The sequence below is a fragment of the Lissotriton helveticus genome, chromosome 4_2 (genome assembly GCF_964261635.1).
Source record: "Lissotriton helveticus chromosome 4_2, aLisHel1.1, whole genome shotgun sequence".
Classification (NCBI taxonomy): domain Eukaryota; kingdom Metazoa; phylum Chordata; class Amphibia; order Caudata; family Salamandridae; genus Lissotriton; species Lissotriton helveticus.
Genome location: NC_136064.1, coordinates 4251518 through 4268075, shown reverse-complemented (window position 1 = coordinate 4268075; position 16558 = coordinate 4251518). Strand labels below are relative to the sequence as shown.

General features: G+C 44.0%; 1 protein-coding gene across 2 annotated transcripts in view; it reads left to right on the top strand.

The window, feature by feature from the left end:
- LOC144752173 (vascular endothelial growth factor receptor kdr-like) overlaps positions 1-16558 on the top strand; it is a 655129-nt gene that overhangs the window by 364308 nt on the left and 274263 nt on the right. For both annotated transcript variants that reach the window (XM_078640102.1, XM_078640103.1), the window contains exon 11: positions 8370-8496. In XM_078640102.1, the coding sequence (XP_078496228.1) occupies positions 8370-8496 (127 nt within the window). The remainder of the gene's footprint in view (positions 1-8369; positions 8497-16558) is intronic.

Sequence of the window (16558 nt, the reverse complement as noted above, 5' to 3'; positions counted from 1 at the left end):
CAAATACAGGCATCTCAGAATGAGATTCACGAGATACACAGGTCCAATTACATACATGTGCTCTCGGAAAGCCCTCAGACGAGCAACGGAAATCACTAACACAAGTTCTAAGAATAATAAAGCTATCAGCATAGACGCATATCTCTCCTTCATTTAAGTTGGAGGAAAAACGCACAGGTTAGGCTGTCCCTACCCTGCTCTAGATGGTATCCCTACTTAACCAAAACCCCAACCTAACAAAGGTGTCAGCAGTGAATGACCCCCAAGGGAAGTCACTCACTCTAAGTCTCTTGGTGAAAACCTATAGTTCTCCAGTCATGACCCCTCTCTGCCTACCCATCAGCTCTCTAAAGGGTCCTCAGGCATCCGCTCTAACTCCACCCAGGGGTGCTGTCCCTAATACAAAACAGTCAACAACATTTGAGACGCCCCTCGCAAGACGCCTCTCACGTGGTGTAGCTTCTGGCTTTTTCCATGATGCTTTGTATTGGGCCTCATACGTTAGAGTTGACCTTGCTTCTCAGACTCTTCTCCGGCCCGCTGATACCCCTTAAACATTCCGGAACCCTCCTCCATGTCTGGGCCGGCTACTGAACAGACCTCTATTCATTCATTTATAATTGGATCCCCCCCTTTTCCTTTGCAGACAGATATCTACAGCCAAGAACCCAACTCTCATAGACTTCCAAAAAGGCCTGCAACATTTCTTAGCCCAGACATGTACGTGTAAAGCAATGTTAAAACATTTCAGGCCTACAATATTTCTCATCATGATTATAGCATTTCAACTTCTTCATTAATTAAAACATGTTAATACTCTTATTCTATTATTTAGTAAACATTTCTATAAATCATGGCCCATTTAATGCAATGACCAAAACATTAATACAATCTATGTCGTGAAAAGAAACACCTTCCCTTTTAGCTCTGGCCCTGAGGCCTACCACATTCTGCGTTTAACCACATACCATCTTACATTTTAACAGCTACACGACATGGATTCAGAAATAATCACATCTACTAAAATCATATAGTGTCACACATTTCTGTATTAGTTCCACTTCTACTTAAATCTCTACATTAGCTATACATTCAGAATATAATTACAGATACTATTAGCACTCATGGCATTTCTCCTCATGATTTGTGCTTACTACAGGTAAGTGTGATGCACTCATACATTTAGGTCAGTTTGCGCTCTCTCAATAGCCAAAGGAATGGAATTCAAAAGTTGTCCGCTTTGAGGCAAATAGACAGCCCTCCACTTCTGGCTCTTCTGATGATAGGGAGAGTGGCCAGATGGGAGTTGGTGGATCTACGTAGCCTTCTAGAGGTATAGGAGGTTTCAAACTGGTGAAGGATGGGAGGACCCCACACATGTAAGACTCTATGTTCAATGCATATCTATGAATTAAATTTTTTGGGCAACTGGAAGCCAATGGGGCTCCACTAAACCTTGTCTGCTGACTCGGACCTAGGGATACCTAACAGCATGTATGCAGCAACATTCTGCATGACTTGTAATTTTTGAGTGAGCCAGTAGAGAAAGAATCAATGCCTGGACTACCAGCCTCCTTACGGACTGGGGGAGCAGAGGCAGTATCTTGCTCAACATATGCAAGATTCTGAAGCAGCTGGCTGATAGTTTGGAGGCTGGGGGTTCCATAGAAGTGGATTTCTCTAGTCCAACCCCCACATTTTTTATTGCGATTTTGGGGGCTGAGGAGAGGGCTGAGACATACCTCCCAGCCCAATGCCAAATGAGGAGAAGGATTATTCCTGAGAATCATAAGCTCTGTCTTTGCTCCATTCAGCTTAAGACAGGATTTATTCATCCAGCTGGCTACTAGCCCCAAACATGATCCAAGGGCGGGAACTGAGGGATCTAGGTTAGGGGTGAACGAGGAAACGAGCTGGGTGTCATCCGTGTAGGAGACTATAGAAATCCTGAAGGGAGTAGCAATAACAGCCAGTGGTTGTAGATAACCATTAAACAATGTGGGACGAAGAGATAACCCTGCGGAATCATCTCTATATGCTTCGCAAAATGGTTCCTTTGCTTGCGGTCTGGCACAAGAAAGACACATGCAGGGGCTGGTCCTAGCCCTCCTGGGCTACCGTAATGGCATGTTTATAAGCCCACTCAAAAAAGTCAGTGAACTATCTGCAATGAGTCACAGCGACACCGGCTGCCACTTAAATGAAAACAGCAGAGCCCTCTGGACAAATGTGGCTATACAGCTAACATGGAAGGAGATGACCACACCTTTAGATCATACCAGTGGGACTGTATATAGAGTGTTTGCTACTTGCAAACTAATGGTGATAACCAAGCCTGTATCTGGTGATGGCTTCTTCATGAAGAACAGGTTTTGATGGGAAAATTCTAGATGATGCATAGGGGCTCTGACCCATCAACTCTACTCAGCCTTGCAGAGGACCATCCCTGACTTCTGCAAAGATAGAGGTGGAGGAAATGATCATTTTGCTTGAAGAGTTTTGCCACGGTCATAAAATTCGCAATTTCACGCAGCTAAAAGCTTGATATTTTCACAAGACTTCAACTACGGGTGAAATTAGTGACTGATATCCTTTTCCAGTCACTCTCCAAGAGTGTTACTGGTTTCACACCCTGAATTCATGATCCGTCCATTCCCTCAGGAGAGGCCATTAATCACCAGCCATGAGGATTATATCTGTACGTGTCAAGATTAAGGACTAAATGAACTGCACCTGGACGGGCGGGCTTGCACGCTTGACTTTGCTGCTCATCAGGCAAGCTTGCCCTGACTTTCAGGTATCCTAGTTTCCCACTGCTATAATCAGGGCACAAGTCCAAAAAAAAGCAGTGGGGGGATGCTGACGTCACGACAGGAAGTGACGTCACACAAGGTAGCTTGCACTCAGTTGCAGTTTATAGTTATCGAGCTCCCGGTAAAATAAGTGTGGGGACGCCGTCCACCCGCGTGGTACCCTGACTCGAGCCCTGGCTATAATCCATGGAATGCACCAGCTTTTTTACTCTTTTAAAAACCGTGCAATTCTATGGGCCCAATTCCCTGATTAACCAAGCTATTACCTTGTTCTTTACTAATTTTCCAGTCTCAAAGCAGAAAAGGCAGTTCTTACACAGAGACAAATGGTAGCAGCCTTATTTAGAAAACCTTCCCTAAGTCAGGAGTTTCCACGTAGATGTAGGAGGGACAGACAGACTGACTCTAGAAGTCCATTTAGATCAACTCTACATGGATCGACCTTGTGTGTTTATCCTGAGAGTCTGGTGCTGCTCCGGGACGTACCCGGGCCTCTCCTTGTTTCGATCAATAGTGATCCTATTCAGATGGTGTAGTGATGAGTGAAAAAGGTGCTTATCCCCAATGTCTTAATGTTTAATAAACTGCAGAAGAAACTGTGCATGCCCTCTTTGCCTCAATGGCTACCAATGAAATGTCTGAACATTTTTAAGGTTTTATCGATAACACAAGTGATCTTCAAGAAATTGCCTGACTCGCTTCAACAACACCATTCCTCCATGTGTTCATACCTGCTAGGGCATTGTATTCCCAAGAAATAATTTTTCTGGTGATTCCAAAAATCTTTATATTCAGAGATGTACATTCTCTAGCCGTCTTGCACCTTCATGGAATCAACAACCTCTGATAGGTGTACTGGAATTCAACATCACCCCTCTACAAAGCATCCTCCAGGTAGCAGCACACCCAATCATAGGTCTATGTACATTAGACAGGGTCATACCAACTCTCAGTGAAGTTCATTGGCTTCCACTATCAGACACATTCCCTTCACGATGTGCTGCATCATTTACAAAGCACTGCAGAATGAGGTCACACTTTCTATACTTGGTCTCCAGCATCAGGATCTCTGGTGGCATGCGCGTGTAGCAGAGCAGCAACCACAGTAGACTGAAACCCAAGACACCCAGAAGAGGAAACCAGACTGCAAACCTCCTCCCAGTTTATCCTGAGAATCTCCAACAAGATTCAAGTCCAAATCTGAAAAGCGCCCTCCCTCCTCTTCATCCTCAAGCAAAGGAAAGCATTTTCTTTGACTGACATCTCACAGCTTCTTAAGGTGTTCCAACTGACCTCTCCAATCATGTATCCACTAGAGTTCTCCTCTTGTTATATGTGTGCATTTATTTATTTTGCGTATTTGTAAAACCCGCTATTACACTGCGTATAGGACGCCAAGGCTTCTAGGGCTGTGAGGGTGTCACCGAAGAGCATAAACTACAGACTAGTGAGTGAGTAGATCGAAGACATATGTTTTGGGATGTTTTCTGAAGTTCAGCACCCCTGAGTTAGGAGTAAGTAGTTCCAGGCTTTAGTTGTGAGCACCGGGAGGGATCTACTTTCTAGGCAATCTCGTCAGTAGCATGCAGCAATGACCAGATTGGCCATAGAAGAATTCATGGATGTGTTGAGTTTAAAGCACAGAATACTATTGCATGCATAGCATGGAGAAGACCCACTAAGTGCATTATGACAAAGGTGTTAAAGCTTTGAATAAGCATCTTTTAAGGAAGAGTAGTCAGCGAGGAGAGATCAAGGGAGAAGATCTAGGAGTTCCTTTGTTATACATGAGAATAAGATGAGCAGCGGCATTTTATATTTGCTGAAGACTGTTCGTAAGACCAATTGGTAGACAGGGAAGAGGGAACTGCAGTAGCCCGAATGCAAGAAGACAAGTGTTTGGACAACTGGTTTCTTGTGATTAGTATCTAGAAGGAGGGCAATTTTCGGGAGTACGCAAAGCTTGAAGAAACCAGTATTGGAAAGGTTGTCAACTCGTGGTGTAAACATGACGTGAGAACCAAAAGGGGATAGGTCCATAAACACGTAGTGGGGGCTAGAGGTTATATTTAAATTGCAAAAACACACAGTGCCCACACCACAATTACTCATTCAATATTCAAGAAGGGTAAGAAACCAGTTTATTGTAACCACCCTTAGACAGCATTACTCAGTGTCTATCATTTTATGCTTTTTTTAAAATTTTCAAAAAATCATAACAAAATAAAGGACTACGTATTGGAATATTTACAAGACTAAATACACTTTGTACATACATCAAAAGACAAACATTATTTACACACTAAAAAACGTTTCTGCATCAAACATTACAACAAATTTCATCACAACCAACAAATATTACAATAAAAAACATGAAGAAAAATGATTTCCAAGGGGGTATAAGCAGCTTAATAGCTTGTAAACGCTTAAATACTGGACCAGCCGGTCCTAGTGTCGTGAAGTTGACAATTTATTCCACCCAAGAAAGACTGCCGACGCGTTTCAAGAACCAGGCACAAAGTCACTGGTCTATAATCAGGGCTGTTTATTCTTTGTATCAAAATTGTTTTAAAGAGGGGCGTGATGGTTAATCTTCTTGTGGTCCAACTCGCTAGTTATTGTGGTGGCCAGACAGAGATGTCTTATTTTTTGTGAACTGCCGTAGCACGGTGAATTTTGCTTGTACGACGTCACCATCAAGGTGTAATTCTTACTGAAGTATCTTGTTCTTAAAGATTTAAAGGGAGAAACCGCAGTCACCATCCTGCTTCTCTGCCACAGCATGCCCGCGCTCGAGTCTGCTTTCTTTCAATAAAAATGAATGAAAGCAGACTCGAGCGCGGGCGTGCTGTGGCAGAGGAGCAGGACGGTGACTGCGGTTTCTCCCTTTAAATCTTTAAGAACAAGATACTTCAGTAAGAATTAGACCTTGATGGTGACGTCGTACAAGCAAAATTCGCCGTGCTACGGCAGTTCACAAAAAATAAGACATCTCTATCTGGCCACCACAATAACTAGTGAGTCGGACCACAAGAAGATTAACCATCACGCCCCTCTTTAAAACAATTTTGATACAAAGAATAAACAGCCCTGATTATAGACCAGTGACTTTGTGCCTGGTTCTTTAAACGCGTCGGCAGTCTTTCTTGGGTGGAATAAATTGTCAACTTCACGACACTAGGACCGGCTGGTCCAGTATTTAAGCGTTTACAAGCTATTAAGTTGCTTATACCCCCTTGGAAATCATTTTTCTTCATGTTTTTTATTGTAATATTTGTTGGTTGTGATGACATTTTTTGTAATGTTTGATGCAGAAACGTGTTTTAGTGTGTAAATAATGTTTGTCTTTTGATGTATGTACAAAGTGTATTTAGTCTTGTAAATATTCCAATACGTAGTCCTTTATTCTGTTATGATTTTTTGAAAATTTGAAAAAAAGCATAAAATGATAGACACTGAGTAATGCTGTCTAAGGGTGGTTACAATAAACTGGTTTCTTACCCTTCTTGAATATTGAATGAGTAATTGTGGTGTGGGCACTGTGTGTTTTTGCAATGTAAACATGACGTGGGCATCGTATATGATGCCCGGGGTATGTGCAGACTTCTCAGAAGTTCTAGCTCTGAGGGTCAGCAGCTGTGAGTCCTGATAGATTGCTTCTCAGAGGCCACTAGTTTGGTCTTCTCCATATTCAGTTTCAAAGGTGTTCATCCAACATGGCTGTGTCACACACATGCATTCCTGAAACTGGATTAGACATGGTCTGTGGTCCCATCCACCTTGGGCTTGGTTGCTTGCTGCCTGCATGTAAAGAAGAAATATATGATTGAATCAAAGAAACAGTGGGCCCGATTCACAAAAGTAATCTGAGACAAAATCCTTACTTTACGACTTTCGGTATTCACAAAGGGCATTTAGGAGTAGTAAAGTTAGGAATCCTAACTTAACTAATCCTAAATGCCTTTTGTGAATTCCGAAAGTCGTAAAGTTAGGATTTTGTCTCAGATTACTTTTGTGAATCGGGCCCACTATGTTTCCCTGGTAGGAATACTTTTTTTCAGGTGTGTAAGCAAAATGGAAGCAAAGCAAGACTAACACTTCCTGAACGAAAATGTAAAATGAAAGCCCTGTATTGGAAACTTCTTACTCTGGCAACATGAAGTTCGGTGGCAGCTTTAAATGGAATATAGCTCTTCCTTTAATCCTTGAGGTAAACGGGTGGAATAATGTTCAGATATTAATAGTTCTCCCTCATGCCTTCAACACCATCTGGCTGCTAATTTGGACACAAAACCAAGATTTCAGCAGTGGGGAAACTGGATTCATATTTCTTCTCTGCAAGCATTAGCCATGCAGCTACATTTTCATCCTCCTCCAGGCACTGCTTTCTTTGCAAAGGTTTACACTTCTTCAGGTAACACCTGGGATTATGCTGTAAACAGGGATGATTATAGCATATACTGAGACCTAAAAGAAGGACTACCTTTTGGTCACATTTAGTTGAAGGACTCTGATACCTCTCATACACATTAGGCCTACTGCAAAACACTCCTGCGCCACACACACTCAGGGCCAGACGGACAATGCTTTTTTAGTGCGCTAACTGCCCGATTTGCATATTTGTGCAATTTGCAACCAGAAGAAACAATTTCCTATATACCCAACCTTTATTTTGCGATTCGGTAACCTATAACAGAATCGCAAATTGGATTTGCGATTCGGTATTAGGAGGTGACATGTTTAGGGCATCCCTTCCTAATACAAAACATTCGTATTTTACCAGACTATTTAAAGTAGATGGTGACCCATTCGCAAACGGGAAAGGCTCCCCAAAGGACCCTTTCCCCTTTGTGAATGGTTGTAAAAGTGTTTTTTAAGAGCAGTCAGTGGTTCCACAAACCACTGCCTACTCCTAAAAAATGAAAAGACAACTTTTCAATATACATTTTAGAATGCATCCTGTTTTATACGGGCTGCCGTTAAAAAACCATTGCTTTGTTTAAAAGCAATCACAGACATGGTGGTCTGATGATCCCAGCCGTTCACCATCCCTGTGATTTTAGAGATTCCCAAGGGGGCGCAAATCGGGACCTACCTCATGAATATTAATGAGGTAGGTCTATTTGCGACCCTTTGGGAGTTGCAAACTGTGTAAAACACACTGTAGTACATAGCTGTTTACGATTACCTAATAGCGAATCACAAAAATGAGCAAAGAGAAACCTATGCACATCTGGCCCTCAGTTGTGCGGTTCATCTGCTCAAGAGTTTGAACACAGTCCGTGGCTCCCGAACAGTGCTATGAGTAGCCCCACATTACTATTAACCACATCGCTGCTTAAGAGTTTCCCCTGCTGTGCTGGACACAACGAAAACGGGTGTGGTCATGACGAGCTCAGCTCATCATGGGCACCTGAGAGATATAAGCCATGACGAGCTGAGCTCGTCATGAGCATGGAAGGGGTTAAACAAATGAGGGCTTCATTGTAATATTTATGTGCGTCTAAATAAGTAGCAATGGTAGATCTTGTTTCTTGTTTCATTCCCCTCCTACAGGTGCCGCGTTGAGGATAAAAGCCAGAGAATTGAAGTGATTGCCAACAGCTCGCACACGGACCAGCCTCCAACGAACATGATCACCAGTATTGAGCAAGCCACCGTAGCTCATGATGGGAGGAACAAGGTCAGTCTCTTGGTAGCTACAAACCCCCATAGCCAGAGATGCTCCCTTCTGTGTATAGAGAATACAGCTGTTGACTTCAGTTATCAAGCGCTCTGAACCCGCTCTTAGCCAGATCCGTTGTCATGAATTGTAGGATCTTAAACCCATTGTCACCCTTTCTCTCCAGTGGTGGCTGCCGCCAATCTAAAGTGTGGGATGGCGTTAGGTGTATGAAAATGAATAAAAAGACTTACTTGTCGCTGCTGCTGCCACTGCCACTGCTGGCTGCCTGGGTACTCCTCTCGGCAGACCATGGGCCACAGAGCACATGCTCTCCACCCAATCCAGACGCTGCTCTCCTGCTATACTTATCATGAGAGAAGCACTGGGATTAGCCTGAGTGGGCTGGTCTGACGCTCGCTCAGGCACTGTGCCTTTTCTCCACCCAGCTGTGCAACTCAGCTGGGTTGGAGAAATATAATTGTGAATATCAGTTTGGCTGTGCTAAGTTGGCCGGCCAAACTGACATGCGCACTTACAGTGCCCACCGCTCCTCTTCTCTGCCATGGCCCAGCCCCCAAACCCCCTCCCTCCCCCAGAGTCCATCGGCCTCGGCTCAGTCTGTGATAAATAAAATGTTAATACATTGTTTTATTATCATTTTATTTCCCATCTGCTGGGAAATTACGGAGGAGCCACGCCAGTCTATCTCTCGTCATCCCCTTTTCCCTCCCTTTCTCAGGTTGGTCCTTTCACTATTTCTCTCACTTCTTTTACAACACAATTCCCACTCATTTGCCAACTCCCTCTTCTACTTAACCCGTCTCTCTCTCGCTCGTGCATTCAATGTTTCTACGTCTCTCCCACTCTCCCTTCATCTCCACCACCTAAGCCTCTCTCACTCCCTCTCGTCCATTCCTCTGCCTGATTTCTCCCACACCCACAACACATCTTGTTCTCTCTACTCATACCTCCTCATGTGATATTAATTTAAACCCACCGCTGACCTCTGCTATTTCCTGTCTAGCAAAACACTGAGATGATTCCATGCAGAATGTAAAAATGGTTGTAAGGTACACTGCATTTAAAGGTAATAGTGTGTGCTTTATACATCTAGTGTTAGCCAACACCTTTTGATATTACTAAACTTATAGACAGACACACAGACAGACAGATAGACAGAAGGATGGATAGATGGATGGATGGATGGATGGATGGATGGATGGACGGACGGACGGGCTTACTGATATGCATATATATAAAATACACATACTTGTATGGACTTTTAGACAGCCTCTTCAATCACTGGTCTGTTGTTCTGTCACTCACATTTTTCTTCTGCCCACTAAGGCATGCAGCCTACTTCATCCATTGGATAACTTTACCTTGTTTAAAGGCATTCTGCTCTTTCACACTAAGACACAATAAAGTTGCAAGAAAACCACGACAGAACACATAGGCATTGGCAAATCCAAAAAGCATGCAAATGCTTGTTTGTATCTGTGAAAAAATGAGTATAGTCACTTGGAGGAGCCAGCGGGAGCCAGGAGTCTGAGTGGATGAGTGCCAGGACCTTGTTGCATTAGATGAGTGGTGTTGTTCATGGTTCTTAGATGCTGGCAGATCTAGCTGATATCTTAGCAATATTCTGCTCCTTCTGTTTCTCTCTCTCTCTTAAATGAATGAATTAATTAATCCGTTTGCATAGCGTTTAGTACAATTAATGATCTGCTCTTTGCTGCTGGTGTTTCTATAGCTACAGCTCCAACAGAGCCATTACTGTCTCTTGATTAAGCTTGCACGACCCTGGCATTCAGTGTGCCAAGGAGAAGAGGATAAAATTAATACCAATCAGGGAGGTGCCTAGTCAGCGGAACAAAGTGTGGGGTTGTGGAGATAATACAAGGATCGGAAATCCCACTGGGCTGAAGTATTCCCATCAGCCCACCAAACGTGGCGGAGACATCGTCATGTGGGAAGTAGATAGTATATTCCGAATCTCACTCACCCTGTCAACAGGTGGTGTAGAGGTCGGACAACTGTAATGACCTTCAAGCCACAGTGGATTTCAACAATGGTGCTGATGGGTGTGCAGTGCTCAAAATTAAAGTGGATTAATGAAAATGTTAAAAACAACTACAAAAGCAGAAAGTATGTTTATTAGATACTGCTCAAGTGTCGTGGTTAAAAACAAGCGTTATTGTAGTTTGAAATTATAACTACTGTAAAACGCTCAGCAGCGTGGTCAACATGTTTCAGCTGTTACCCAGCTTTCGTCAGGACCAAAGGTAGAAAAGATGCAACTGCAATAAAGAACGACAATACTCAATGGAAAAAAAGTAGTCCTACCAGTATTTTGGAGCCCCAATAATAACTGAAGGAAACTCAGAGTGAATTGTCTGCATCCCTAAGGAAAAATGAAGTAAACAACACAATACCCTTAGAGACCCAGAATTAACAGCCACAACACAAAACACAATACAATAGGGCCAATTTGCCTTATTAGAACAGAGAGTCATGAGTACTCCTGTATAATGCCAACATTAATGACTTGTTAAGTTGAGTTTTTTGACTTCCCCAGCATTGTGTGGGAAGACACCTCACCTCACCCGGCACCCGCTCGGGAGAATGAGGCCCCGCTCTGTCAAGATAGAAATTATAGCCATGAAGTCGATCCTCTACAATGTGAGCAGTTTGTACATGTAGAAGATGGCTAATGTAATGCAATCTCTATCAAATACTAGTTACTAGGAAAAAACTCAGTTGTCTCAGGACGAAGAAACGCCATACTAAAAGGACACGGGATAGACTAATACTAGGGTAATATTTACAATAGCAATATGAGCCAGTGAAGGGGGCCCAAGCCTGATATAGAGAGTAGAAGAAACGAGGGGAGCGCACACCTACCTGTCCGTCGGTACCTCGAGCCTGGATCCGAGTGGGAGTGGAGGTAGAGGACAGGCGGGGCGCTTGTCTTTTATCCCCATCCTGATTAGCCCAATTAAGGTTAACGAGCGCGTCACCAGGTCATTAGGACGGGCCCATCGCCGATACTTAGATCATGCGCATGCTCGAGATCAAGACACTACCTTTCGAGCATGCGCGGACTTGCAGCGCCGAAAACAGGGTTTGTTTACACCTGCGTGGCTAGATCGCCGGCGGTGTCTGAGTCTAGAGTAGGCGCAGTCCAAAGGAACACCAGGGAGTGTTCACTCAATGGAGCATGCGCGGGGACCTCAGCGGCAAAGAACGGCTAAGAAACCTAACAGCGTGTAAGCCGTCTGCAGGACCCGCGCGATGTGCGCTGCACACCAGCATGTGGCGTCACAGAGGCCGAACACAATGAAACTGATAACTAATAGTTTACAAGTTTAAAAAGTGCACAGAAACTGCGTTTGCAAGTGTGGATTCAAACGCATGATTATGGCAAACCCCGATGTCGGGGCTAATGGGGACCATTACGGAAGATAGAAAGTACGGCCGCAGTGGGCTGACCAGTAATGGAAAGGAAATGCAGTAGTACAGTACCAGGGGGGGCATTATACAAATACCTCAATTTGCCGGTTAATACCGCTAGTGGCATAAAGATGCCAAAAGGTGTATTATTTAAGTTGGTAGGCAAGTGCCAGGCTACAATGTGCTCGTGGATCATAGTCCCGTCATAGGTGCAGCGGAAAATGATATCATGGATACAGTATATTATTGAGAAGACAAGTAAATCTCATATCAATACAGTGGATGGAGTAGTAACTAAATCCATGGGCATGAGAATATAGGCATGTAGTGGGGGCTTACAATGCCGTCCAGGCGATGTCATCGTTCAGACCCTTTTTGTCACTGTTAAGTGAAAAAATCCATTTTTGTTCTTTCACAAAAAGGAATCTGCTTATGTCAGTAATATGGGGTGGAATGAAGGGTTGTTCTAAGACAACCCACCTGAGGTCTTCTGCGGAATGTCTCAGAGTGAGAAAGTGGTCAGTGAGCCTGGTAGCTTGTTTATGGCATCGGATGGTGCTCTTATGTTCCCCAATTCTCAATTTTATTTTCCTGGTTGTAAAACCTATGTAACGCAATGTACAGGGACAAGTGATCATGTATATGACCCTGTCAGTGTTGCAATTCGTGTGTTTCTTCAAGAACCATGTTTTTCCAGATCCCAGGTCAATTTGTTCAGTTCTGCATGTTTGGGGGCAGGCACTGCACGAGCCGCATGGAAAGTGGCCCTGTACAGGGGGTAGATCCCAAAGTGTATTGGATCGGGCTGGTTCTAGAGACCGTGGTCTCGTGTGGACTAGGCTGTCACGAAGGGAGGGTGCCCTTTTAAAGGAAAACAGAGGTGGAGGAATCTTTTCATTTGGAATATTGAGAATATTCCAATGTTTCCTTATTGTCTTCTGAATGCTATTTGAAAGCACACTAAAGGTACTGACAAACGTTAGACACTCCAACGTGGGCTTTTCGTGACGTTTGTCAAGTAAGGAGTCTCGATGATTATTTGAGGCACGTTTCCAAGCTCTTTTTACTAGGTCTTTAGGATAGTGCCTGGCTTGTAGTTGCTGTGATAGGTGGTGAGCATGCTTATTAAACAGACCCAGGGTGGAACAATTCCTTCTCAGCCGGAGAAACTGTCCGACGGGCAAATTTGTACGTAAAGAGCGTGGATGGTGGCTATTAAAAAGTAAGAGGGAGTTCCTCGCCATGGGTTTGGTGTAGAGCTCACTACCTAATTTGCCATCCACTGGAAAAATGGAGAGGTCAAGGAACGAGAGTCTCTCATGGCTAACCTCCATTGTAAATTTCAGGTAGGGATTACAGTTGTTCAACCATTGGTGGAACATGTGAACTTCATCTAATGAGCCTCGCCAAACCACCAAGACGTCATCTATGTACCTCTTCCATAGCAACAAGTGGTGGAAAAAAGGGTTGCTATGGTTGAGGACATGATCTTGCTCGAATTGGTGGACATAGAGATTGGCGAGGCTCGGGGCAAAAATGCTCCCCATTGAAGTCCCTGAAATTTGAAGAAAGAACTCGTCTTCGAACTTGAAAAAGTTCTCAATCATGGCCAACTTGGCACAATCCATAATAAAATGGATAGGGGTGATGGTGTCAAAAGTGCTCTGAGACAACAACTGTCTAATAGTCTCAAGGGTCTCCGCTGCACCTATGACGGGACTATGATCCACGAGCACATTGTAGCCTGGCACTTGCCTACCAACTTAAATAATACACCTTTTGGCATCTTTATGCCACTAGCGGTATTAACCGGCAAATTGAGGTATTTGTATAATGCCCCCCCTGGTACTGTACTACTGCATTTCCTTTCCATTACTGGTCAGCCCACTGCGGCCGTACTTTCTATCTTCCGTAATGGTCCCCATTAGCCCCGACATCGGGGTTTGCCATAATCATGCGTTTGAATCCACACTTGCAAACGCAGTTTCTGTGCACTTTTTAAACTTGTAAACTATTAGTTATCAGTTTCATTGTGTTCGGCCTCTGTGACGCCACATGCTGGTGTGCAGCGCACATCGCGCGGGTCCTGCAGACGGCTTACACGCTGTTAGGTTTCTTAGCCGTTCTTTGCCGCTGAGGTCCCCGCGCATGCTCCATTGAGTGAACACTCCCTGGTGTTCCTATGGACTGCGCCTACTCTAGACTCAGACACCGCCGGCGATCTAGCCGCGCAGGTGTAAACAAACCCTGTTTTCGGCGCTGCAAGTCCGCGCATGCTCGAAAGGTAGTGTCTTGATCTCGAGCATGCGCATGATCTAAGTATCGGCGATGGGCCCGTCCTAATGACCTGGTGACGCGCTCGTTAACCTTAATTGGGCTAATCAGGATGGGGATAAAAGACAAGCGCCCCGCCTGTCCTCTACCTCCACTCCCACTCGGATCCAGGCTCGAGGTACCGACGGACAGGTAGGTGTGCGCTCCCCTCGTTTCTTCTACTCTCTATATCAGGCTTGGGCCCCCTTCACTGGCTCATATTGCTATTGTAAATATTACCCTAGTATTAGTCTATCCCGTGTCCTTTTAGTATGGCGTTTCTTCGTCCTGAGACAACTGAGTTTTTTCCTAGTAACTAGTATTTGATAGAGATTGCATTACATTAGCCATCTTCTACATGTACAAACTGCTCACATTGCAGAGGATCGACTTCATGGCTATAATTTCTATCTTGACAGAGCGGGGCCTCATTCTCCCGAGCGGGTGCCGGGTGAGGTGAGGTGTCTTCCCACACAATGCTGGGGAAGTCAAAAAACTCAACTTAACAAGTCATTAATGTTGGCATTATACAGGAGTACTCATGACTCTCTGTTCTAATAAGGCAAATTGGCCCTATTGTATTGTGTTTTGTGTTGTGGCTGTTAATTCTGGGTCTCTAAGGGTATTGTGTTGTTTACTTCATTTTTCCTTAGGGATGCAGACAATTCACTCTGAGTTTCCTTCAGTTATTATTGGGGCTCCAAAATACTGGCAGGACTACTTTTTTTCCATTGAGTATTGTCGTTCTTTATTGCAGTTGCATCTTTTCTACCTTTGGTCCTGACGAAAGCTGGGTAACAGCTGAAACATGTTGACCACGCTGCTGAGCGTTTTACAGTAGTTATAATTTCAAACTACAATAACGCTTGTTTTTAACCACGACACTTGAGCAGTATCTAATAAACATACTTTCTGCTTTTGTAGTTGTTTTTAACATTTTCATTAATCCACTTTAATTTTGAGCACTGCACACCCATCAGCACCATTGTTGAAATCCACTGTGGCTTGAAGGTCATTACAGTTGTCCGACCTCTACACCACCTGTTGACAGGGTGAGTGAGATTCGGAATATACTATCTACTTCCCACATGACGATGTCTCCGCCACGTTTGGTGGGCTGATGGGAATACTTCAGCCCAGTGGGATTTCCGATCCTTGTATTATCTCCACAACCCCACACTTTGTTCCGCTGACTAGGCACCTCCCTGATTGGTATTAATGGTTTCTAGGGTTGTGAGGTGCTATGGTCATTAAACCAACCCATATTGACCCCCTTTCAAGCAATTATATTTCGGGAAGAGGATAAAATATCTAGTCATTTATTTTTGCTCATTTCTAAAGCAGGAGTCAAGCCCCATAAGGTTTCAGATAGCCATAGGGTGCCAGCAGAGCATCTATAAGAATAAACACATACTATACAAGCAGTGCCGCTCAAACACAAGTAACATGTGTAGGAAGGAGTCATCAGTCATGCTAAATTCCATGTAGACCAGTGACCTGAAGAGTTCCCATGACATCTTGCTGGAACCAGGAAAGTGTGGATGTCACCAAAATGTCCTGGGTAGTGGCAATGGCATTCTGCATCAATTGACCCTCCCATTGATGACGTCACGAGGTTGATCTCTGTCCCTCCACATTAACCTTCAGCAGTATCCTAATCCTAATGGTTGGAATAAAGAAAAGTCTGGACAACTAGAAAAAGTTCTAACATGGCTTTTGATTTCTGGTTACTGCCGCTTCCAACGTGGCACCTGTGGCTAGGGATCGTATGGAGAGTTCCGGGAGTCCCACAGGACAAGCCAGGTGTATCAGCTGCAACCCTTTCTTCCGCTGAGGTGACAGTTCGGATTACCAAATAGGCCAAGTAGGCACCGGCCTATGGACCCACTCCTTTTGTGGGGCCAGCGACAATGGATCAAAATAATATTGATTTTATCTTGAAAAAAAATTACAATCAAGCTTTTTTAAATATTGTTTCCAAAAGAAACAAAAACTTTACATTAACTTCTATATAGAGGAAATACTGTATTAATGTAATGAACCCATTAACAACTTAAAGTACTTAAACCTGAGACTGGTTTATATATAAATGTATATATATTAAAATACCTTTCTGGGCTCCTGGGTGAGTAAAACAGGCCTGTGAAGGAGAGAAGACTGTCAGCCACACCTCCATGTCCCCTCCCTGAGTTCTCTGCTCCCCTGCCCTCCTGCTTCCTATCACTCAGCTCTCCTTCCTAACTTCCTCTGTTGGGACTTCCTCTGTTGTTACTTTCTCTGTTGCCACTTCCTCTGTTGCACTTCCTCTGTTGCC